Genomic DNA, 10572 nt, shown 5'->3' with positions numbered 1-10572 from the left:
TAAAAATGAATGCTCAGCTGATGGAGACCTCAACAGATACTAGTGGCACAAAACAGTGATTTTAACTTAGGTATTGAAAAGAAGACCCAATTTCATCAATTCCTAAAAACTTTCCTGCATGTTCTCTTGAAATTCTATTAATTGGGGACACATTTCTACCAATCAACCCAAAGTTAGAGTTTATTACCTTATGTCCTTGTTCATTTGGACTTTTTTTCTAGATAAATATAACTAATTAAGGTGACCTCACATTGTTCTTAGCCAGCCTGACACCAACTTGCGTTTTTCTCCCCAAGCAACTTCACCCTTCTACTCACCCCCCAATGAAGACATTACCTGGTGTGTTCTTTGGTTACAGTTTTAGAGAAACACATTAAATTTGAAATCTTACACATTAGTTCACTCATATGTTCCTTCAAAAACATTTATTTGCCTGATCATTAGAAAGTACTATTCATTTGTTCTCCAAGAATGTAAACTTTGCAGTGATTAGATATAAAATAATCTGCAAAATACCCAAATCCTTCCCCCCATACACTATTTATTTAAACAATATAGCATAACATTTATTATTTATTTATTTATTTATTTTTACTAAGGCACATGATGTGTAGAAATACTGAGGTACAAAATGCAAATTTCTGCATAAGAGTTTTAAAATACGCGTTTTGGAAAATGTAGGTGAACATCGTCTTCCAGAATATTCAGCTTTTAGCTTGTTTTTTCTTTTGGACCAATTCAACCAGCAACTTGTACCTAGCAATACAGTCTTCCTGTAGGAAGAAAAAAAAGAGAGGTGAAAACAGTTATTTCCACAAGTCAGTGTGATCTCCATGTGGTAAGTCTGCTGGTGGCCTGTTTGTTGGCTTGTGCCCAGGGCTAAGGAAGAGATGTCCTGTCCATTTCCTTTGCCCAGAACCTCCTGGAATTTCCTGGGCAAGCCCAGCTGGTCACAAGGCAGACCCAGCTAAACACGTGAGAGGGAGAAGGCCTACTCAAGTCCAGCCCAAGGTGAAGGGGCTGATCGTGGGGTGAGGAGATGGGGCAGCAATTCTTGCGTATTGTCATTATGATGATCGTGACTTTCAACTTGCTAACTATAATTATCAAGCTAACATTCCATTTTTTCATCAGGGCATGCCACTTCAGAGAAACAAAAAAACTTGAGACCAGGCATCTACAATATTATTCTCATTTGGGTCTACCCTTCCCTAGGGGCTGCTGAGCCCTTCTTGCGGTGGGCCACGTCTGCTGGGCCCCCAGAACGCTGGCGGGAGTGTGTTGCAACTCGCCCTCCTGCTCTTCCCAGCCCCACTTCAGCTGTGCCACATTATCAAACTATGGAACCACCAGCTTCAGATCTCAGTTGTCTGCAGCTCTCATAACTCGCGGGGGGCCTCATGACTACAGCAGAGATGGGGTGGTCATGGGGAGAGGCCTCGTTATTCTCATGTTGAGCACAAGGTACTTCCCAGAATCCATTCTGTTTCTGTTGAAAACGTACTAGCCTCACGGTACTGTAAGCCTTTGCTAACTTAGGGTCCAGTGCAAAGTGATTCCTGCTCTAGAACAGATGACTTTATCAGCTGCCTTGGATAAATGTTCATTCTCTTAGGATTTTAGCGTGGTGTGTTATGAGAGTCTTTACCTAATAGGTACCTTTCTGTACCCCCCAGAGACTACTTGCCTAAGGGCTTGAAAAATATCAGCCTTTACTGAGTAGCTGTGCTGTCTCTGGCAGCATAGGGCATGAAATGGAATGGGAAAGACCCAGCACTTAACCCTGGGAAGGACAGCGCTGGCTGAGCTCTGAGCAGAGCAGACTAACTGGGCAAAGGCTCTGCCCGTAGGCCCCGAGTTCCCCCCATTGTGGCAGCAAGAGCTACTGCAGCAGGCTTCGGAGCAGAGCAGGGAGGACAACAGGCAGCCTCACCCAGACCTGGGTGTAAAGTCAAGGCTTAGGAGGAACACCTGCAGGCCAACAAAGCCCTGCTCATTTCTGGTTGAAAATAGGAAGGTTTTCAACTCCCAAGGCAACGAGTTTCTGAGCACTCTATCCTTAGGAATCCACAGTTCCAGCAACTTCATTTTAAGCCAATGTCAATTCATCACACATGTAAATGCCTATGTCCTGAGAGATGCTAGAGAAATTCGGGGAAAATTATTATTTCTGGCAAATCAGTTGGAGAGGCTGGAAGAATCTGAGCTTTTGAAATAGATCAAATGCTATGGTTTATTTTTCTCCCCAGGAACTCTCAACTTCATTTTTTTTTTTTTTTCAAAGATGGCCGGTAAGGGGATCTTAACCCTTGACTTGGTGTTGTCAGCACCACGCTCAGCCAGTGAGCAAACCGGCCATCCCTATGTGGGATCCGAACCCGTGGCCTTGGTGTTATCAGTTTTAAAGATGACCGGTAAGGGGATCTTAACCTTTGACTTGGTTTTATCAGCACCACGCTCAGCCAGTGAGCAAACCGGCCATCCCTATGTGGGATCCGAACCCGTGGCCTTGGTGTTATCAGCACCGCACTCTCCCGAGTGAGCCACGGGCCGGCCCTCAACTTCATTTTAAAGTAGGTGATAGATAACTAGACCTGTACACTCAGGGACATGCATGGCCACTAGCTAGATATCCCAACACAGAATTTCAATTAAAAAAAAAAAAAAAGAATGTAAATGAGTATCAATGTGCCCAGAGGCTACCGAGTGATAAGCACAGAAGGCAGAAGAGACTGGTTCCTTTGATTTCTCAGTGTTCCTGATGCCTCCGACTAAGAGCATAGCTACAAGGAAAGAAGCACCATGAGATGGTGTGTCAAGAAAGGCCTGAGTTGAAAAGATCACAATCTGAAGCTCCACAGAGCTGAACTCCCCATCAGATCATAAGGCAAAGGGAATACTACGGCCCGGTGGGGGGGGCTGACCCTCCACAGGACACACCCCATCTGTCCTCCTATCTGAGTTTTTATTTGAGAACTATCTGCGGATGTATTTTAGCAGACACTAAGAGCTACAAACAGGGAGAAAAGTCAGTTCAAATAGTGAAGGTTACAGAGGGTAAGTCAAATCCTACATGGCAAGCTCACACTGACCCCACACAAAAATACTGCCTCAGAGCCTCTGGGCAGCTAGGTGCTACTATTGAGTCCAAATTCATTTACAGTGCAGAACTGAAGATCAAAATGATAATATAATAGGCCCCACATATCCCCTTGGTTGAAGACATGTTACAGAGCTAGAGGGCCTTGTGATCTGATGACAGACCTGCTCCTCAGCCTGGGCAGAGGAGCTTGCACAGGCGATGGACGGAGTCTGCTGCCCACGGCTGCCCTGAGCTGCTGAGGGCCTTGTGATCTGATGACAGACCTGCTCCTCAGCCTGGGCAGAGGAGCTTGCACAGGCAATGGACGGAGTCTGCTGCCCACGGCTGCCCTGAGCTGCTGCCTTGCATGGGGAGGAGGATGCTCAGCCAGCCCCATGCTGCCCTCAAACTGCCCCCTGGAAAAGAGCGAATTCTCTAGAATGTTGGCAGGTTGTAGTGGGTGAAGTTTATGTGCTATAAATGGAATTTCCTCTGAGAAAAACTAGCTGGTCTGTATAATGTCTAAACTTAGAATCTGACCTCATTTACACACACTAGTCAACTGAGTGCACAGATTCACCTGCTATATGGAGAAATACAGTGGAAGAGAAATGTTACATAAGGGACCACATGGGCAGCTGTAGATAGAAAGACACACATAAGATGAAAGAAAAAGTGGCTGCAGCCACTTCAGCAAGATTCTAACACCAGCATGCAGGCCTCTTTATTTCCCACTTCACCCACCTTACTCTTAGATGGGACACATCTGGCTATTTTGTCCCAGCGATCAGAAGATCCCCTTGGGTACTGCTGTAATGCCAGTTCCAGAAGTTTCTGCTGATTCTGAGTCCATGGCTCCTCTGCAGTGCGCGTTCTCTCTTTTTTCTGGTTCTCCTCATCGCTGGATTCACTCTGTTCAGATATATCAAAGTCCTTCTGCCTCCTTCCTCGGAACTTTTCCTCTGGCTCCACCTTTGTTCCCGCCTCAAGCAGCCTGGCTGGCTTCCGCCTCCGAGGCTGGGCTTCTGTGACCACGGCCTCCTGCTCAGCCGTGTCCTCTTCCTGCTTGTCCTCCTCCACCGCAGCCACTGCATCTTCTCGCTGGGTGATGAGCTCATCTGGCAAGGCCACAGCTGTCCCGATGGGCTGGGAATTCCGAACTGCTGATTTGAGTTCAGAAAGTCTAACCATTCCTAGGAAAGAGGGCCGCAGCACACAGAGGAGAGGGCAAGGTGAATTCGGGTGACAGTGATAACAGCAGCTGCTTACCACATATCAGGCGGTGCGCTAGGCATTTTGTATACATTATTTAGTTTAATTTTCACACTATTCTAGAAAGATAGGTATCATTACCCTAATTTTACCGATGAGAAAAAGAAGTCTCAGAAAGCAGCAGAGGTGGGATTTGAACCCAGTTCTATATGATTCCAAGTCTTTGTCCTTTTCATTATTCTGAGGAATAATGAGTATATACAGAATTAAGTTGTGATGCAGGAATGCAAAGATCTCTTTGAGAAGGAATAACCTGCTAGTTATTAGATAGGAAAAAATATTCTTCACAATCCAGAGTTTTCATTAGTACCATTAGCATAACTAAATCATCTGGTGCTGCCTCTGGCAGGCAGGTTTATGAGTAAATTATACTAATAGCTAGTAGAAGAATTTTTAAACACAGAAAGAAGAATTTTATTAAAAAATTTAAACCTTTTAATAGGTCAGAATAGTTGACAGACAGAACATTAATAACCTCAATATATTAAGAGTTACAAATCAGTAAAAGCACAGAGAATACGAACAGACAACTCACAAAGAAAGAAATACAAATAGCTAATAAATATTAGGAACATGCAAATTGAAACAAATTTACACAAAGATTAGAAAAGATGGCAATACCTGGTACTGGCAAAGATGTAGAGAAATAGGTACATTCATACACTGGCAGTGGGGGCAGAAATTGGTCTAGCTAACTCTGTCCAATAAAACGTTCTTCAATGCTATTAACCACCTGATATACCACTGAGGAACTAAGTTTTTAACTTTATTTAATTTTAATTAATTTAAAATCTAATTTTTATTTAAACAGCCACACACGGCTAGCAGTTACCATATTAGACAGTGCAGGTCTATCATTTTTGGAGAAGAATTTGTCAAATGTAGGTAAACCTTAAAAATACATTTACCTGTGACTATAATTTTACTTAGAGGAGGTTCTCCAAAGGAAATAATACAAATACATATAAATGTATGCCAAAGTTTAGCTACGAAGAGGCAGTTTTTTATTTCACTTTTTTGAAGTGACATTTCCTCTTTTTTTACTAGCTTTTTAAAATTAGAAAATAAATCCTGCACATAATAAAAAGTTCAAACAGTACAATAGGGAATAAAATGGAGAATGTCTCTTTCAGTCTGGGTTCCAGTCCCCTTCCTCAGAGGCAACATGAGTTGGGGTGTGAGTGTCTGTGGTGAATGTGTACATGTCTAGGAATATAATTAGTCGAGCACATACTAAGTATCTGTACTGGCCTCTCCCTTTTTTATGTTCATGACAGCTACTCTTTGCTGACTATTCTGATTAGCTCATGTAGATTCACATTGTTTTTAGTGACTATGCAATTCGAAATGCATGTCATGACTTATTTTAATAGTTGACCCTTGAACAACGTGGGAGTTAGGGACACCAACTCCCTACACAGTCAGAAATCCACGTGTAACTTCTGACTTCCCACAAACTTAACTACTAAGAGCCTGCTGTTGTCTGGAAGGCTTACCAATAACATAAACATATTTTGTATGTTATATGTATTACATACTGTATTCTTACAATAAAGTGAGCTAGAAAAAAGAAAATGTTATTAAAATCATAAGGAAGAGAAAATACATGTACACTATTGTACATGTATTTATTGAAAAAATTTTGGGTATAAGTGGACCCACACAATTCAAACTCATGTCATTCAAGGTTCAACTGTAGTTCCTTGCAGATAGATATTTAGTTTGGTCCCAGTCTTTTGCTATTACAAATGAGCAGCATTTCATAAGCATAATCTACATAGTTTTTTGATTATGTACCCCATCAACAAAACATTTTTGAATACACAACTCTAATATATGTATATTTGCTTATTCATGAATTACATCCATCTACCACTCTACTAATACATTATTTAATTATAAAATAAATCATAAAAATGAAAAACAATAATCTAAAAAGGTGAAGTGAAATAAAACATACTCATGAAAATATTAATATTAATAATATTAAAAACGAGATTGAAAACTTGTTTAATACTGGGTAAAATACAAAATTAAAGGGCTAGCTCCAAATTCAGTTTATTTTGGCACCTGATTTTTTTTTTTTTTTAATAGTTGAAAAAGATAACTCACAAAGATACATATACCCAAGTGTAGCTTATTGTTGGCTGTGCTTACTAAGCTTTGGTATTTATTTTGCAATCCAAATTAGAAAAATAATTCCATAGAAATCTTCCCCAAACCAATCAGTTTTTCTTGAAAACTAAATGGAAAGTGTTACACTTTTATTTTTATTTATTTATTATTCTGGTGGCTGGCATTACACTTTTATATTTGTAACAACTGAGTTCATTTTGTTTGAAAGACTTACAAGTTAAAATTCTATTTTCAACATTTTTTAACCTGTAGAAATAAGCGTTTTTATAAGTCACATCATTTTGGTCACAGAATAATACGTAATAAAGGAAATACTTTCAAGCATGTTTTCAAAATGTTCTTTCTATAGCATAAATATCTTTCAAAACAGTTACTTTCACATGCATTGTTAAAAAGTCATCTTTATTTTATAGAAACATGTTATTTTGATATCTGTCAGCAGATTGAGAACTTTTTTTTGATGAAAGAAAAAAAGGGAAATTGACGATCTTTAAATTCAACAACTTTTTAAAGTACATTGCCAAAATACTAGGAATCCTTTGTGTGATATAAAACATTACTGTGGTTGTTCTCCATCGTACTAAAAAGTGTCACTGTAATTCTAGAGTTATCTATAAATCCACTCAACCAGGCATCTAGATTATGAACTACTATGTAGCCATTAAAATGATAATATAGACATACGACTATATGGAGTGAAAAAAATATAAAACAGTATTGTGGTATGGTCCCATTCTTCCAAAAATATTATATGCATATACTGCATGCACATCAAAAAAAGTCTGAAGGAATATATCTTGCAAAATAACAACAGTGGGTAGGTGTATTAGTCCATTTTCTGTTGCTGATAACAGAATACCTGAAACTGAGTAATTTACAAAGAAATGAAATCCATTTTGTACAAGTTTTGGAGGCTGGAAAGTCCCAGATCCAGGGGGTACATCTGGAGAGGGCCTTCTTGGTGGGAACTCTACAGAGTCCTGTGGTGACCAGGATATCACATGGCGAGAGTGGCATGACCATTTTCATGTGCTTTCCTTAAAGCCACTACTTCACGCCTGTGATAACCAATTAACCCATTAATGGATTAATCCATTTGTGAGGGTAGGGCCTTTATCATCCAATCACCTCTTAAAGTCCTGACCTTTCAACACTAACACATTGGGGATCAATCTTCCACATGAGCTTTGGAATGGACAAACATTCAACCCATATCAGTAGGTTACATGTGATTTTTATTTTCTTTGTTTATTCATATCTTCTTGAGCTTCTACTAATAAAAATTTCTTTCCATGTTTACTACAGCAACTCTCATGAAATGGGGTCAATTATTTGAATATGTCTGTGTTCCTTATCTGTAGGAGGTCATTTCTACCTTATGTGTTAGCCTATTAAGACGGCTTTACTTCTCTACACTTTTCCATTTCAAAGTTGTTCAGAAGCACAGTTGTATGGCTTTAATGGATCACAACACTTCTTGGTGATGCTTCATTAATACAGTGAACAAAATCAAAAGAAACATTTTTATTTCAAAATTCTTTGAAGCTTTAAAGGCTACTAAGAAGTAAAGTAAAACACAGAGTTCAATGAATATATTTGTGACAAAGACCTAGTGGTACTTTTAGAGAGCTGCAGGACATTTGGATGTGGCCAAATATTCCATTAGTTTTGCTTTTTTCCCTTTCCATCTGTGAGTCTCTGATATTGGATCTGCTCTCTGCTGGAAGCTATTTCAGCTGCCCTGTCTGACAGCAAAGGACAAATATACTCCCTCTCCCAGCCACAGATGCCACTTCAGTGACAATATTAAATGTTCAACTACACAGTTTCTATCGTCTTCACAACACTTTTGACCCCCTCCCCGCTGCTCTAGGCAGATTCGTGTTGGTTCACTCTTCTCAACTGCATGGCCTTTCAATCAAACATTTTTGGAGAATGTCTTAGAGGTATGCTTCTCTCATGTAACATTCCATTGCCCAGTTCTGCCTCCATGGCCAGATAAATAACTGTGTTGGTAGAAAAAGGAATTTGGAAGTTTTTCTTTCCTAAAGCCTGTAGAACTCTGTGTTGAACCCTTTCTGGCAATGGCTCTTTGAGATCTCCGGTTTGCTAATCCCTGGCTTGTTCATCTGCATTACTCTCTCTGGGACCTGAATTTGAATTAGGTTGGAAGGTTTAGGAGGCATTTTCTTACTTTTCAGTTCTAAGCAAAGAGTATGGAGATTCCAATAAAACTGCAGTTAATCTTGAAGGAAATAGATTTTGAGAAACACAAATTCTCTGGAAAGCTGTTTGTTGTCTATTCTGAAGGGTAGCTTTGTGTGTGCGGTGACAATAGGGTGGACAGAGTGGGGAAACTGCACACTGTATTTGTATGGTGTGCAGATCGGCTTTCTCCTGTGCTCCCCCACTCTACAAATACTAGAGGATAATGGGATTGTACCATTCTTCAAACTTATTAAATACATCTTCTTAACACCAACTATATATGCAGGGCTAGATTGGCTTGGTGGTGCCTGTGATTCAACAACTTTTAGAGATATGATCAGTAGAGTGCATTGGACAGAACTACCACACCCCTGTATTTAAAGAAGTTATTATAAAAAGGGACTTATTTTGAAGAAGTCACTTTAGAATAATGGGATAAAGTAGGTGCTAACTTACCTGGGGAGCAGGTAACTGAATCCTTCAGTTGCTTGACTTTGGTTGTCACCTGTTTCAAAAAATAAAAGAAATAAAACCTTACTTTCCATGTACCTATTGTAGGTTGAGTGGCCTATTTCATGTAAGGTCCATATAAATGAAAAGGATTCATTGAATCATAGGCCTGGAAGACCCTCAGTCATCAGTCCGATCCATTTACTTAACCAACAAGGAAATTGAGGCTCAGAGAGATTAAATGGCTTCCTCCAAAGTACCCACCTACTCAGCGGCGGAGTCAGAACAAGAACTCAGATCACCTGACTACTTGAAGCTCAATGAGAGTTCCATTACACTAGACTACCTCATAAAATATCCTAGTTTCAAAATCACTATACAGACAGGTATTTTTTTTCTTAGTTAGAATTTCTAGAAATTAGATATCTTTCTTCACTGGAGAATATTATATCAGTTAGTATTATAATTAGTGGGGAAAATGACATTTATGTTAATGATGTTATAATATAAAAGTATTTCTTTTCTTTGCCTCCTAGAAAGAAACCCTAAGAGCACATAAGATTGACACTAGAGGAAGAATCTTTTGGTGGAATGGGCCAGCTGGACCCCAAAACCATGACACATTTACATATTTCAATGTGGATCCACAGAAATAAATAATTTTGCTCAGTGGTAACTATTTTTTTCTTTATATAAACAGTATCATATTGTATGTCTAATTCTATAGCTTGCTTTTTTCATTTAACAATGTCTTAGAGATCTACATATAGATTTACCTTTTTAAAATTGAGATAAAATTTACAAAGTATACTATCTAGATTTTAAATGTACATACAATTTGATGAGTTTTGACAAAGAAAATCCCTATGTAACCAACATCCTAATCGAATTAAAGAACATTTCTGTTACTCCACAAAGTTCCCTTGTGCATCTAAGTCAATTTCTACCCTGCTATAGACAACCATTGCTCTAATTTCTATTATATATATTTTAAAATATGGGGTTAAAATTAATCAACTACAATTTTTGTCCAAATGAATATTTAATTGCCCCATTGCATTATTAAACAAGCCATTCTTCCTCCATTTATGTAAAATGTTAACTTTATTACAGTTACACGTGATATTGTATACCTGGGCTATTTTTCTATACCTTTCTATCCCATCGATCCACGTATATTCTTGAACATTTCACTGCTTTAATGAGATTTAAAAGTAAAACCTTAGAGGGCCAGCCCAGTGGCGCACTCCGTAGAGTGCACACGTATATTCTTGAACATTTCACTGCTTTAATGAGATTTAAAAGTAAAACCTTAGAGGGCCGGCCCAGTGGCGCACTCCGTAGAGTGCAGCGCTTGGGAGCACAGCGGCACTCCCGCCAAGGGTTCGGATCCCATATAGAGACCGGTCCGCTCACTGGTTGAG

General features: G+C 39.4%; 1 protein-coding gene across 1 annotated transcript; it reads right to left on the bottom strand.

Annotated features, from left to right (window-relative positions):
• Nucleotides 1-406: 406 nt before the first annotated feature.
• DNAJC1 (DnaJ (Hsp40) homolog, subfamily C, member 1) lies at nt 407-9266 on the bottom strand (the record flags this gene model as incomplete). Its single annotated transcript, XM_008579439.1, has 3 exons — nt 407-773; nt 3827-4275; nt 9155-9266. Coding segments are annotated over 3 exons (630 nt in total), but the record flags the coding sequence as incomplete, so codon positions are not given.
• Between the last annotated feature and the right edge of the window lie 1306 nt (nt 9267-10572).

The sequence above is a fragment of the Galeopterus variegatus genome, unplaced genomic scaffold (assembly GCF_000696425.1).
Source record: "Galeopterus variegatus unplaced genomic scaffold, G_variegatus-3.0.2 Scaffold1884, whole genome shotgun sequence".
Lineage (NCBI taxonomy): Eukaryota > Metazoa > Chordata > Mammalia > Dermoptera > Cynocephalidae > Galeopterus > Galeopterus variegatus.
Note: the sequence above shows the minus strand (reverse complement) of the source record. Positions and strands in the feature narration are given on the sequence as shown.